Source organism: Gymnoscopelus braueri, assembly GCF_963280865.1.
Source record: "Gymnoscopelus braueri genome assembly, chromosome: 15".
Lineage (NCBI taxonomy): Eukaryota > Metazoa > Chordata > Actinopteri > Myctophiformes > Myctophidae > Gymnoscopelus > Gymnoscopelus braueri.
In genome coordinates this window covers 3,282,129-3,296,825 of record NC_137620.1, presented here as the reverse complement: position 1 = coordinate 3,296,825, position 14,697 = coordinate 3,282,129, and the positions used below count along the sequence as shown (strand labels likewise).

General features: G+C 44.0%; 2 protein-coding genes across 2 annotated transcripts in view; both read right to left on the bottom strand.

Moving 5' to 3' along the window:
* Positions 1 to 372: 372 nt before the first annotated feature.
* vgf (VGF nerve growth factor inducible) lies at positions 373 to 2,703 on the bottom strand (the record flags this gene model as incomplete). Its single annotated transcript, XM_080451801.1, has 1 exon — positions 373 to 2,703. One exon carries the CDS (start codon positions 2,701 to 2,703, stop codon positions 373 to 375), a length of 2,331 nt encoding a protein of 776 aa, XP_080307927.1.
* A 2-nt stretch (positions 2,704 to 2,705) lies between these two features.
* LOC308102199 (kelch domain-containing protein 3-like) overlaps positions 2,706 to 14,697 on the bottom strand; it is a gene marked incomplete at both ends in the record, with an annotated part of 47,540 nt that continues 35,548 nt past the window's right edge. The window contains one exon of the mRNA XM_080451800.1: positions 2,706 to 2,756. Within this exon, the coding sequence (XP_080307926.1) occupies positions 2,706 to 2,756 (51 nt within the window). The remainder of the gene's footprint in view (positions 2,757 to 14,697) is intronic.

Below are 14,697 nucleotides of genomic sequence, written 5' to 3'. Positions count from 1 at the left end.
ACATCTGGTCTGGGGCCCACCAGGGGGGTCAAAATGGACCCTTAAGGGGTCTGTAACTCTGAGAGTGTACAAATGGAACCCTACAGTGTAGATTGGGGTCCCAAAGATAAAAATAAAAAAAGGTCCCATTTGTACACTCAGACCTGGTGGGATCTGGACCAGCTATTGAGAAACAGTGTTTTAGCCACTTAAACCCCAGCATCCGTATTGGGGGAAAACTTTCGCAGAAAATAGCAGATCGACAAGTTGTAAGCTTGTCGATCTGCTATTTTCTAAAGCTTTCCCCACAATAACAGAAAAGACACTAGTATAGAGCCCTGAGGGACTCCGGTCAACCATAATGGGGTTTAAGTCGTTTTAACGATCCCTCCTTCACTGGACCATCTGTGGCCGCTTCATGAGGATCTGCTGAATGTAGCTCTCTAGGCGGTCATCGTCGTCGCTGCTGTCCGCCTGGTTCCCTCTCTGGCCGTCGTAGTAATCGTCGCCTCTGGTCGTGACGGGCGCCGGGGGCCGGTAGTAGAACGCACTCCGCCGAGGAGCGACTCCCGCCAGGCGGGGAGGCGAGCGCAGCTGTTGGAGGGGCACCGCCGCCGCCGGCTGGAATGTTCTCGGGTAGGACGAGTAGACGTAGTCGGCGTAGTAGGGGTTTCGGCGAAGGCTCGCCTGAGCTTTCCTGGGCCTTACTTGGACCCAGTTGCGGAAGCGCCGTCTCGGGGCGAAATTGTAGTCGTAGTCTGCTGCCGAGCTGCCAAGGAGGTTGTTGAGGGTGAGTGCAGGTTTGGGGAGGTAGTAGCGCGGTTTGGCCTTTGGAGGAGGAGGGTAGTAAATAGGATAGTAGCCGCGATAGGGTTTCTGTTGGTAGTAGGATGCGTAAGGGGTGTAAGGTGTGTAACTGCCCCGAAAGGACTTCTGCGGTTTGAGCCAGAAATTCTGAGCAGTTGACAGAGGCTTCCGGGGTTTGTTCCAGAAGTCCTCGCCGGCCGGCGGCGATTTGGCGGGCGGTTTCTCCAGAAACCAGGCCTTGAGGGGGTTAACAGCCTGAGGGTCTTGCTTAGACGACGGCACGCCGTTAAGAGCAGCTGCCATCTGTGATGCCGAAATGCCGTTGACGGACGATGAGGACGATTGAGAAGACGACATGGGCATTAGGGGGCGCTGCCGAGGGGGCGCCGATGCCATCTCATGCGCCACGTCCTTCTTCTTCTTTTTCTCCACGTCGCTGATGATGTCGACGACGTCGTCGGCGGGGAGGTGGAGCTTGCTCGAGATCTCGATCAGCTTGTCGATCGTTTGGGGATCGATGTCGTCGTCCTCGTCCATCACCTCCTGCTCCTCGTCGGAACGCTTGTCCTCTGCCGCGTTGGACTGAGACGAGGAGTACTTTCTGCTTTGCGGCGTGTACTTCCTGTTGCCGCCATTTTGTTTGACCAGGTACTGGAGGAGCATGTCCGAGGCGATATCGGCCAACTTCTCCTCCTCCATCTTGGCCCTCTGCGCCTCGGCGGCCTGCCTCCGCACCTCCTCCTGCTCGGCTTTGGCCCTCGCCTCTTCCTCTGCGGGGCTCAATACCTCCTCTTCCTCCTCCTCCTCCTCATCCCCCTCCTCCTCCTCACCCTCAGGCTCATCCTCTTCCATCACGTCGTTCTCCAGCGATGGGGGCCTCTGCGCCGGGATGTTGGCGGTGTCGAGGTCATTGTCTTGAAAGTCGTCAATGAAATTGCCTCCCTTGAATGTGGGGACGTGCATGGCTTTCTGCGTCTCCTCCTGCCATTTCAGCTTCTTCTTGGACATGGCCGGGTTGCCCCCTTTGTGTGTGGGTTGGATGTCATTGTAGGGGCTGAAGCCCCCCCTGCTCTCCCTCTCGCCAACCTGGGAATCTCTTTCCCTCTTGGTGGCGGCACTGTAACTCTGAAACTTCTTCATCATCCTCTCCAGGCTCTGCACTTCCTCCGGGCTAAGCTGTTCCTCCTCTTCGTCGTCGCTTTGCCGGGGATCGCCCGTGGCGGCGGCCGGCCGTGGGTGTGCGGCGGGAGCCCCCTGCGCTCCTACCTCCTCCCCTCTCCCGTCGGAGGAAGGGTCGGAGGCTGGCTTGGTTTTCACCGACACCGTCTGACTCGTGGTGCGGCTCGTCACCCTCTCTGTCATTCTCTCCTCTTCCTCCTGCTTTCTCTTCCTCTCCTCCGCCTCCTCTCTCTCCCGCTCCTCTTTCCCCTGCGCGGCTGCGGCGGCCATCACAAGCTCCAGCTCGTGTCGTCCGTCGCGGTTCGCTCTCTCCGCTGCTCTCGCTGCCTCCCCTTTCTCCTCCCCCTTTGTCACCTCAGAGGGCTCCGCTTTCTCTTCCTCTGTCCCCTCCCGCTGTCCCCCCTCCTTCCTCCTCTCTGCCTGGGGCTTATTTAGTGCCTCCAGTAAGACCGCCGCTAATGTCTTGGGATCCACGTCTTTGAAGAGCTCGTCGTCGTCCTCCTCCCCTCCCTCTCCCGCTTTCGCCCCTCCTTTTGGCGAGGAGCTCGTCTCGCCGCCCCGCCTCGCCTTGTCCCCCGCGCCCCCCTCCGCTAGCCCGGGGGAGGCAGCCCTGTGCCGGCTGCTGCCGTCGAATCCGGGGGCGTTGATGGGGATCTGCGTGGAAAGGGGGAGGGAGGACGCCCCGACCAGTAGGACTAAGAGCGTGAGGGCACTCGAGGCGTCGTGGTACCCGAGCATGGTCACTCAGGATGGGGCACACAGCCGGTGGCAGGGGTGGTGGAGGGAGGCAACTGGAGGAGGCAGGGGAAAATAAACAAAGAGAGGAAAAACACGTCAAAGAAGCCTTTCAAACATATTGCAATTACATAATATATAGAAAACATATTTGCTTTTAACCACTTAATCGCTCTTTTTCTTTTGTTCAAATCTTTCTGAAAATGTAAAAACAGGGGGGGGGGGTTATCTATTGTTTTGAAATGTTTTGAAAAAATATATATATTGACTTTTTTGTGCGTGAATATCTTTGAAAATGTAAGCCTGGAAATGTTCATGGTTAATGTGATTGAAATAAGGAAGGCACCAACTAAACTACATGAATGCCTCATGGATGCAAGATAGCCAGTCTCCTAAAAATGTATTAGGCAGCTCCATATAATGACATACTAATGCTTTTATGATTTTACGACAGGATGAAGAGATATTAAGAAGGGGTGTTCTGTCATGTTCAATTCCTGGGGCTTGGTTGAGGCTTTCAATATCCATTTAATGTGGAGTCATTGCCAAGAAAAGCTTTATTAAAGGTAGGCAGCTTTGTAAAGAACAGCATCTGCTATTTAATTTTTTTATCACCATATCATCAGTTCAATCTGGAACTTTCTTTTATGTTCATAACTTCACAGCAGCAATCTACTTACATTTTCATAACTGAAGTTTGACCGATACAATGCTAACAAAGCAATAAGATGCACTGTAGGCAATAAACGCTGATACATTCTTAACAGTGAAATATGTCAAAGCACGCATACAGCGCTCCCTCACAATTCTGCCTGCCCTTGACAAAACTTGAGGCATATTGTGAGCAGCAGCACATAATAGGCATGCAAATCACCCACATCTATTCATTCATTCAAAAAAAAATCTAAAAAAAAAAATTTATCTTGTAAGCTTTTAAAGTATAAAATTAAGTGGTTAATTAGCTCAGTGGCAGAGGTGTGGTGCCATTGGTGGTACAGAACATGCCAAATGCAATCAGTAGCGTTTGTGTGCGTGTATGTATGTGTGTGTGTGTGTGTGTGTGTGTGTGTGTGTGTGTGTGTGTGTGTGTGTGTGTGTGTGTGTGTGTGCGTGTGTGTGTGTGTGCGTGTGCGCGTGCGTGTGTGTATATACATATATATATACATATATATATACATATATAACATAAACAAACAGTATAGCTTTTGTGGTTTTTCATCAGATTCCAAAAATGCTGTCTCCCTAGCAACCGACTAGCCAATCATGCGACCGCCCGTCTCTAACGCAGAGAATGCGCACTGGAGCACGGCCAGTGCGCATTGTTGCGACATTTCGCAACGCAATCTGCGTCGTCTGTTTTCCACGATGTAATTATTCATTGGTGACACCATCCATGAGCCATTTTAATTCAAGTGAATTCACTCTGACACAATGCAGAAAAAAGAAAAAACGTTTCTTGAAAGTTTTGAGGTGCAACAAGTGAGGAGGCAGATTGTTTTATTAAATGAAAGTAGTGACGCCCTTAATTAACCACAGACATCATCTATTTCACCCTTTAATATGATCGTCCAGATGTTTTATTTTTTTTCCCCCAGAGTTAATTATCTGTGGGCGAAATCTGCATACAGTCTCTGTCGGGTGGAAACCTCATATGTTCAAAACTGTTACTTTTCAGGATAAAAAAAATATAAATAAATCAAAAGTAGCAGATCTACAAGCTCAAAATGTGTGACGCTGTAATATGACCAAGCAGGGCCTTAATTTACCCTCAAATAACGCAATATATGGAGACAAGAGGTGATATCTTAAACTGTGCTGGTGTGCCCCATCCAGACCTCGAGGGATTAAAAGATCGTGATCGCACTGTTTATCTTCTAGATAATAACACAGATGGCTTGTCTCATCAGAGCCTAAACACTGCACAGGCAGTGACCTGCCGTGACCATTGCATATCGTCGCTGTCGGGCAGAAACCTCTTAACTCAATATTCAAACTTTTTTCTTTTTTTTTAAAAATCAGCATCCTACTTGATCATAATACAGCATCACACAAAAGCATCAAAAGTAGCAGATCTACAAGCTCGCTTTGAGCTTGTAGATCTGCTCCTTTTGGCTGCTTTTGGATTTGAATCCTGAAAAGTATAACAGTTTTGGACATATGAGGTTTCCACCCAGACAGAGACGATATTGTCAAAAGAGAGATGACGATGTTTCTGGGCGCTGGGTGCGGACACATGATGCGCTATAACGCAGCCATGAATGTTTGATTGTCAAATAGGAGAAACTGTTGTTTATGGCCGAGCAATCATCTATATTTAGCTACATAATAGGGAAAAATTGTGTTTCTCCCTCACTCTTTCTGATGTGTTTGCGTCAGAATCAGTTTCAGCACCTCGGATAGCGCCACATTAACGAAATGAACGCACACAGCTGTCACACAATATAGGCTACATAAGAATATTAATATTAATTCTAATATTAATGCAGGCATTATACACACACCACGAATGTTCATTTAACATCCAAAACAGTCAACTTTTTATACAAGTTAAATAACTAGTGGAACCATTTCATGCATAAAACTTTACTTGAGATTCAGACAAAACTGATGCCTGTATCATTATTTGTATTATTATTAATTGATTAATGTCTGTAAAGGGGCGTAGGCTACGTGTCTTTATGAAAGTGACGGAGTTGATTGATGACGGTGGTGATGATGATTATGATGATGATGATGATGATGATGATGATGATGATGATGGTGATGGAAGGACAATAATGTCCGCTATAATCATATACTAATTTCGTGCATTGTGCCAACTGCTATATTCCATTATTTAATTAACCAGTGGCTTTATCAAGCATTGTTTCTAATAAACTACATTGTAGAAAAGTAAAACATTCCCAATACCAGTCGCATAGGCTACTGAGTTATATGGCCAAGAGTGAAACAAAACAACTGCAAACTAAACAGAAACCAAATAAAAATACAATTAATAATAATAATAATAATAATAATAATAATAATAATAATAATAATAATAAACGTATAGCCAATATACAAAACAACTGAAAACTATACAGAAACGAAACAATTATTATTATTAATAATAATAATAATAAAATAATGAATAGCCCTATTGCCTATATGTTTAAGCACTTACCTTTGTAAGAGAGCTGATGAGTTGGGGGGGATTCCTTCTTTTCTTTGCCTCTGTAGCACCAGAACCAAAAGCTCTTCAAAACCTCTGTCAGGCTCAGCACTAAGTGTGTTGTTCGCATGAGAGATGACAAGCACAACAGCTGTCAGCAATAATGTCTGCACTGCAGTGTGTCTATATCTAAATAGTCTGCATAGGGATGCGTGATGCCTGCCTCAGTGCTTCGGTACTTCTAAGTGTTTACGTGAGTTTTGTAGTGACGCTGCAGCTCACTCCTTGTTCAGAGGGTATTTTCAGCACCTCGGAGAGCGCCTGGATACTTATAAGGAGCCGCCCCTCCCTCCCCCTGAGCCACGTGACCCTAGTACGTCAGTGGCTCCCCATTGACGTAACAAGCCAGGAGCGTTTTTCATTGATAAGATTCCCCTCCCCCTCCCCTCCCCTCACCTCCCCTCCGCTCCACTCCACTCCCCTCCACTCCAAACCACCACACCACCACCCTCTCTTCTCTCTCTCTCAGCGTTGCCATGTCTGCTTGTTATGAGCGGCTTTGGGCTTATTTTGCTGTGAAGTTGCTTGTAGATATTAGTTGCAGGTTGCGTTTTATTTTTTTTGGGCTTGTTTCTAAAGTGTAGTTGCTTATTTGGGGCTTGTTTCACAAGTTTTAAATTATTTTAACCATGTGGTTCTCAAATATGTTCATGTCATTGGACCCCCATCTGGAAATGCTTTGTGCCAGGGAGCCCCGAACCAGATTTGTGTTCTTAGAATGTTTAAAAAATATTCCAAATGTTCCACATTTAATTTCACAATTTTCTTTAAAATAGCAGATCTACAAGCTCTCAACGCGCTGCATCGCAACGCGTTGTGAGCTTGTAGCTCTTTTCAAATAGCCACAGTGCGCATGTGGCCTATAGTCGCTTCTTTTGGGCTTGTTTTTCTACACCTGGTTGCTTATTTCTCTCACAAAATCTGGCAACACTAACCACCACACCACCCCTCTCTCTCGCTCTCCCCTTCCCTATCTATCATCTCTCTACCCCCCCCCCCTCGATCGAACTGAGGCGTGCTCTTTGCTGATACGCTGCAGTGCACACACAACAAGCTGATGAATGAACGGAAACTGTGAATGAAATAGTATTTCGGGGGGGGGGGGGTGAAGAGAAGGAGAGAACGAGAGGAGGGGGGGGTGTTTTTGCAGATTTTTTCCCCACGATCATAACGAGGTTGGTATATGAAATAGTTATTTATTTATGCCACGTTCTTATTTAGCCTCCATAATGAATGCATAGACCTCATAGCTTGTCAGACTCTGTAGCCTATACAATAGTTATATGTTGCCACACTATATAGTATTCACATTTAAATGCAAATTTTGTTCTTTTATGCATATTTCTTTCCACCGTTTTTTGCCGATTAACCACTTAAACCCCATGTTATGGTTGACCCTCAGGGGTCAACCATAACAGTCCCTCAGGGCTCCATCTAGCCTCTTTTGTTTTCCGTTATTGTGGGGAAAGCTTTGGCTGACAATAGCAGATCGATGAGCTCACAATGCGACGCAATCTGCAATTTTCAGCGAAAGCTTTCCCCACAACACTGGGGTTTAAGTGGTTAATCTGATCAGCGCTGAGTGCATTTCAACCCAAGCCCGTCCATCCGTACATATGGTAATTATGACAGACATAATATGGGACACAAATATGTTTTCTTTTCTGCAACCGCACATTCATTAGCTTTTATTTTCCAAAATAGCAAAAAAAAACTATCTATACAAGCTTGTAGATCCATTATGTTTCTTTAGCATTTTTTCCAAATAGGGTTTAAGTGGTCATTTCTTTTGCCACACCATAGATTTTTATTTTATTTTTTCCCCTCTGAAGTGACTCCATGCAGCTAGGGGAAAAGGGATGTGAAAGGGGTGAAATATGTGAGTTATTAAATGCAGCGGGCTGAACCAGATGTTGCCTTATCATTATGTTCTGATCTGGGTCTGGGTCTGGGTGGCTGTGTGTCGCACTGGCTCTGGGCCACCATGAGTCCAACCGGCCCAAGGACAGAGAGAGAGGAGGGGAGGGGACTGCGGAGAACCTGCTGCTATAGAGACCCTGCATTAAGCCTCCGTCTGTCTGTCTGTCTGTCTGTCTGTCTGTCTGTCTGTCTGTCTGTCTGTCTGTCTGTCTGTCTGTCTGTCGTGTGTGTTGTTTGTGTGTGTGTGTGTGTGTGTGTGTGTGTGTGTGTGTGTGTGTGTGTGTGTGTGTGTGTGTGTGTGTGTGTGTGTGTGTGTGTGTGTGTGTGTGTGTGTGTGTGTGTGTGTGTGTGTGCGTGCGTGCACGCTGTCTGTCTGTCTGTCTGTCTGTCTGTATAGTCAGTGTTGAACATGGTGAGATGTCACGTTGAGAGGAAGAATTGCTGCAGCTTTAATGGCAATAAATAAGGATGAATAATTGCTCCTTACTATTAATATCTAGGAGGCACTGCACACACCATAGCTTGAGTTTATATTTATATTCATGGGAGAGCTTATCCTGATAGAAGCAATATAAAACAACACAACACAAATAGCCTGCAACGTCTCCCCAATTTGCTTTTAAAAGGAGCAAATCAGACATTAGTCATCGGCTTGTTTCTGTTGCCAGAATGTGTTGGCATTCAGAGACATGGTCCGTGTACAAATGGACCCTTTCTGTTGTAACCTTACACAGCAAAATCCTCCGTTCATTTATCCATGTGGAACTCTGAACGTGCATAAATGGAACCACATTTGGACCCAAAAGAGGGGTTAATTTGGTTCCATTTGTACACTCTCAGAGTTAAATGAAAGGTGTTGAGTGGATGATGTTTGTTAAAACAAAAAGGTTTTTGTTAAAAATATAAAGCTCTTCTAGAACTATAGCTGTTTAACAATATATATATATATATATGTAAATATATGTAAATATATATAAATATATATATATATAAATATATATATATATATATATATATATATATATATATACCCGTACTGTGCACAAGCTTGGAAATCGTTGCCATCGGGCAAAAAAAGTTTTATTTTGACCATATACAAGGTTTCTACCCGACAAAGACGAAATGTCTGTTGGTATATTCGGGTGGGGGATTCCTCTCTCTCTCCGCCTCCTCAGCCTGTACCTACATCATCCATCTTTCTCTGTCTGTCTGGTTCACTCCGCCCCCGCCTCTCCTTTCTCTCTCTCTCTCTCTCTCTCTCTCTCTCTCTCTCTCTCTCTCTCTCTCTCTCTCTCTCTCTCTCTCTCTCTCTCTCTCTCTCTCTCTCTCTCTGCATCCCATTCACAAAAACATGCCTGCACACAATGAATGGGTCTGTCAGGGGGATGTTGTTTAAAGGGCCAGAGGCCCATTTGGCTCTAATAGACAGCGTTCGTACTGTATCTTTCACACAATGCTGTGAAATGACTAAGTAATGATGACATACTTGAGTACGATTTTGAGGAACTTTTACTTTATTTGAGTGTTTAAATACGCTCCATACATCTGCACCTTTTACTATCCTTTTTACCACAAGTTGACAGTTTTTTGTAGATGTAGATTAGTATTACAAACATACATTAACCACTTAAACACTAAAGGCACATTTAGAAAATTGTATTTGATACTTTTGTACTTTTGACTACTGGTCTTTTACCAAAGTATTTTAGGTTGTGGTATTGCTACTTCTACTTACAGTGGCACTATGTATCTTTTTTTAATGAATACAATATTAGTTTGTCCAATCTGTATGGTAGAGTAGGCCTACTGTATGTTAATACTGTAGTGTCAGGAAACAGATAGACAAGCTTGCCTGTCTGTCTGTTTCCTGCCACTACAATACAATATAACTTTGGTCGGTTGGTCTCCCTGCTCTTCTATTGAAACATTTTAGATCCTGTGTCTAGGTGAAACTAAGACATGACCTTTGAGACTACAAGATTCAATTCATGCCCTGATCAAGCAGGCAGGCTCTATTAGCTCAATGGTAAAAAAAAAATGCAGCATTTGTCAGTAGACCCGGGTTCAAATCTGCGGTAGAGGAAAGTTACATAGTGCAGCTTTAAAAGACCTGAGGCGATTCTTAAAACAAATCTAAATCCTAACAGTTTTTTGAAAAAAATATAAAAAATATTTTTTCAAAAATAGCAGATCTACAAGCTCGTAGCGCGGCTGCTATTTTTTAATAGCCAAAGAAATCTAAAGTGACACAGATGCGTTCCAGGTCTTAATGGGTTAAGTAAAGAAAAGAAAAATCGGAGCACTTCTTCTACCACTGCTTTCACTCCTAGACGCTCCCTCAAATGACCTTTTCCTTGCATTTTGTTGGGCCAAGGGCACCACCCTGCTAATAGCGCACAGCAATAACAGTTTCCTTCCTGTCCTCTCTTAAAGGGATAGTTCACTCCCAAAATGGCTTTTTTTCTATCGATTAGTCACCCCACGGAGACATGGGATATTTTTCTTGTTTTTGTCGCATTCTTAAGCCAATAATTTGATGACCGGCAGCGGTTCCGGTAGGAGACACAAAGAGTCTTCTTTGTGTCTCCTACCGGAACCGCTGCCTACCGGTCCGCTGGTCATCAAATTATTGGCTTAGGAATGTGACAAAAACAAAAAAATATCCATGAATTCAAGTGTCCATGGGGTGACCAATCGATAGAAAAAAAGAAATTTTTGGGTGAACAATCTTTAACTCTTTGATAGCCGTTTTTGTCTACATTTTTGTCTTAATACTCACTACAACCACTTGAACCCTAGCATCCCTCGCCTCTGGGGTAAACATTCACCAAAAATAGCAATTCTACAAGTCCACAACGTGTGGCAAATAGAACTTGTGGGATGGCTATTTTTGGTACATTTTCAAAAAACTGTTAGGCTTTAGAAACCATTTTTAAAATCAGCCTCAGGTCTTAATGGGTTAAATAGACACTGAGGATTTGACAGCGTAAATTGGGGTCCCTGAGATAAAAACAAATACTATCAAATGGGGGTGCATATCAGACGGTGAAATACACTCTCAAACAAATTAGTGGGGATAGGGTCAAGAGAAGAGATGGAAGACTTATTGTAAGTGCTTCATCACCTCTTTAAGATCACCAGGGTTAATGGATGACAGATTACTCATTGTGCCCACGGTGATAGATGGATGTGGAGAGAGGCCAGATCTGTTATTAAGAGACATTAAGATACTATCACTAATATACAGTATGATCAATCTGTTCTTGGAAGGAAGATGACAAACTCATTACATTTGTTTGAAGAGAGGAGGAGCGCAGCAGCGGAAATAGCTGATCCACGAGCTCATAATGTGACAGCTTGTAGCTTGTATTTTCACTATTAAATAGGGCTTAAGTGGTCACGTTTTCTTTTTTACGTTGGACTACATAGTGCTGACTATGGTGTAGCATGGCATGTCATAGTCAGTACATAGTCATTAACCATAGTCATTTACCATAGTCAGCACCATAGTCATTAACCATAGTCAGCACCATAGTCATTAACCATAGTCAGCACCATAGTCATTAACCATAGTCAGCACCATAGTCAGCACCATAGTCATTCACCATAGTCAGCACCATAGTCAGCACCATAGTCATTAACCATAGTCAGCACCATAGTCATTAACCATAGTCAGCACCATAGTCATTAACCATAGTCAGCACCACATAGTCTACCATTAGTCAGCACCATAGTCATTAACCATAGTCAGCACCATTAACATGATACTAGCGTGATACTGACCATGATATTTACATGATAACTTGATACTAACTTGATACTGGTGATGTCCTGGTCAGTATCCTGGTCAGTAGATGCAAGCCAGCATAAGAGATGTGGAAATATGGTCAGTTCAGTCTTCTTTCATCATATTCTTCACAAGTGGACGAGTGCATGTGTGGTGTGCACACCAAGAGAGAATGGTACATGCAGGGCAGGATTAATCCTTTGTGGTGCCTGGGGCTACAACCATGTTTGTTAACCCCACCCCCCAATTTCACCTTTTTGAATTATTTAATATACCCTTTTTTTCTGTTACACCAATTGCTTTTTTTGCTTTTTTCATTTCCTGAAAAGTTTAAATTTTGGTTTCTGCCCGACAGCAGAGATATGTGAAATGTGTCCTCTGCATTTAACCCATTCTTAACTATTAGGAACAGTGGGGAAATGCCATTCATATGACATTGACCCATGATCAATACGTTTGTGCGCGCGTGAATACAGATATCTCTGCTGTCGGGCAGAAACCAGCTAACTCCAAAATGTTATTTTTTCAGGAAATGAAAAAATGTAAACAAAAAGTGGAGTTAGGAGGTTTTGTTCATCATTGATAAGAACAGCTGAATGGACCTCCAGGCTCACAATGAGGTTGGAGGTCAAAAGGGGGTGGAGCCTGGAGTCAGCAAAACCAGCTAACCCCCCTTTGGTGGAGTTAGCTGGTTTAGCAGAAAGTTTGAGGATCCAAGGGAGCTTTTTAATACTTTTCGTTGGTTCAATATTTTTTTAACCAACACACAGACGTAAAGGGTGTTCAATAGCACTGATTTATGAAAAACAAAAATGAAAAGCTCAAAAATTGAGTTAGCTGGTTTTTGCCCGACAGCAACGAACACTTATGGGTCTTTTTTGGCTTTATGCTAAGCTCCATTTTTCAGGATTATGCTTATTTGTAAAGACATATTGTGCTTGCAATGGGACATGGACTTTGAGGGTTCAGATGCTGTTTGAACTCCAGTCTTTAGGCCAAGGCTGCAAAGTTTCCAAATGAAGACAGGTTATGAATGCACCAGGGGCGGACTTAAGAATCTGGAGGCCCCAGGCGAACGGTAGTATGAGACCCCCTCCACAGATTATTTTTTAACAGAATAGATATAATTTCCAGTATTCTGGTGCATTTTGGGAGTTTGATACTTTTATCAGACTTTACTAACATGGGATCCATTAAAAAGCTAAAAGTAGGGCTACAGAAATGTATTTAATTTTTTTCATGAGACCCCCTAACTCTTGAGGCCCCAGGCGGTCGCCTAACCTTGCCTACAGTTAAGTCCGCCACTGGAATGCACACACAGCGTGTGAAAGGTTGGCTCCCGTGTGAAGAGCAAACAGACTTTTGATGAAGGACAAACCTCTCACTGAGTCAAGTACAGATGGGAATACAGCAGGAGGGAGAGAGAGAGAGAGAGAGAGAGAGATAAATCATATAACCTGTGCCATATACCCAAAGGAGAATGGTAATTATTTGTGTATATGTGCATGTGTGTGCATGTGTGTGTGTGTGTGTGTGTGTGTGTGTGTGTGTGTGTGTGTGTGTGTGTGTGTGTGTGTGTGTGTGTGTGTGTGTGTGTGTGTGTGTGTGTGTGTGTGTGTGTGTGTGCTGTGAGTGAATGCCTGCACACACACGTTTGGTAATTGCTAATGTGTGGACTGTGCAGTTGACCGTTTTGAAAGTAGGGGCGCACTTTTCAGGTATTACTTGCTAAGATCTTAAACTAACCTCATATGAATTGGGGGGGCCCCTTAGCTGTGATATAATCACAGTATACCATGTGAGTTGGTGCTGTTATAAATCAGTGAAAAGTATAGACACATCCCAGTTAAAATTGTGTTTTCTTTTTTTTTCTTTAGAATTTCTTTACAAGAAAAAACATTCTACAAGAAAGCCGTCCCTGACTGCCTGCATAAACAAGACAGTTGCTATGTAACTGTTTCATGATTTGTCAGTTCTGCCTGTCCTCATTTTGTTGCTGTCGAGCATAAACCTTGTATCTCCATCTTTCAACTTTTATGCATTTCTTTCCATAAATGAATGCCCTACTTTGTCATACTACAGAAGTAGCAAAAATATCGGGAACAATATACAGTAGCTTTCACCTCTTTCATCCTGCTGCCCCTATTTTGGGTATGTCAGAGTAGGTGAAAAAAATACATTTTTTTGGGCGGTGAAACCGCCCCTATATGTAAGGTTTGGAAATTGCACCCCCCCAACCCTGCGCTGTGATTGGCCACCAGTGTACCCCCCTAACCCTGCACCGTGATTGGCCAATCACAGTCTATTCAGGACTGTGATTGGCTAGTGAAACATGACGCATGTGCATAGCCCTATAAATAGGACTATGCACTTAAAAAAAACACATTTATGGGTTTTTTATGCCTAACTTTTTTTTAAGTTAGGGGTGTACAATGGTTGGTCCACAATATTACTTTTCTTTAAGTGAACTTCCATCACTGTGACCACACCGCCCACTTCACACTGGGTGTGATTTTTTTAATTGCGTGAAACCATTGTGCAATGATGTAGTAGTATGGCGTGGTGGAGAAAACCCCTAAAAAGTTTTAGTCTCATTTCAGTCGACTAAATATCATTTAGCCGAAAACGCGGGAGTCTGTCCCCGTTATACTGTGAAAGACCCTGACACCTACCACCAGCTCCCAGGTCTTATCGCACGGCTTGCTGCACCCAAGCCGTGCCACTCATATATGATGAGTTGGTGGTGCCCCGGATCAAACCCATGACCTTATGATTTTGAGGCGAGAGCTCTACTGACTGAGCTACTCGGGCACACTTAAACTACAGTTCATATTGACGAGAAACAAGTTTTTTTGCCCTCGTAATAGCTGATTTTACACTTGGTTGCATGCTGAAAATAGCAGATCTACAAGCTCACAACGCGTCGCAGTGCAATACGTTGTGAGCTTGTAGATCTGCTATTTTCAGAGTGCAACACCTGAGTGCAACCAAACTTAAATTGACTTGTCTTTTAGTTCTACTGGATCTCTTCTCCACTAGTCCCTCCCTAACATTTTAGTGTAGTTTTTATTTGTTGAAG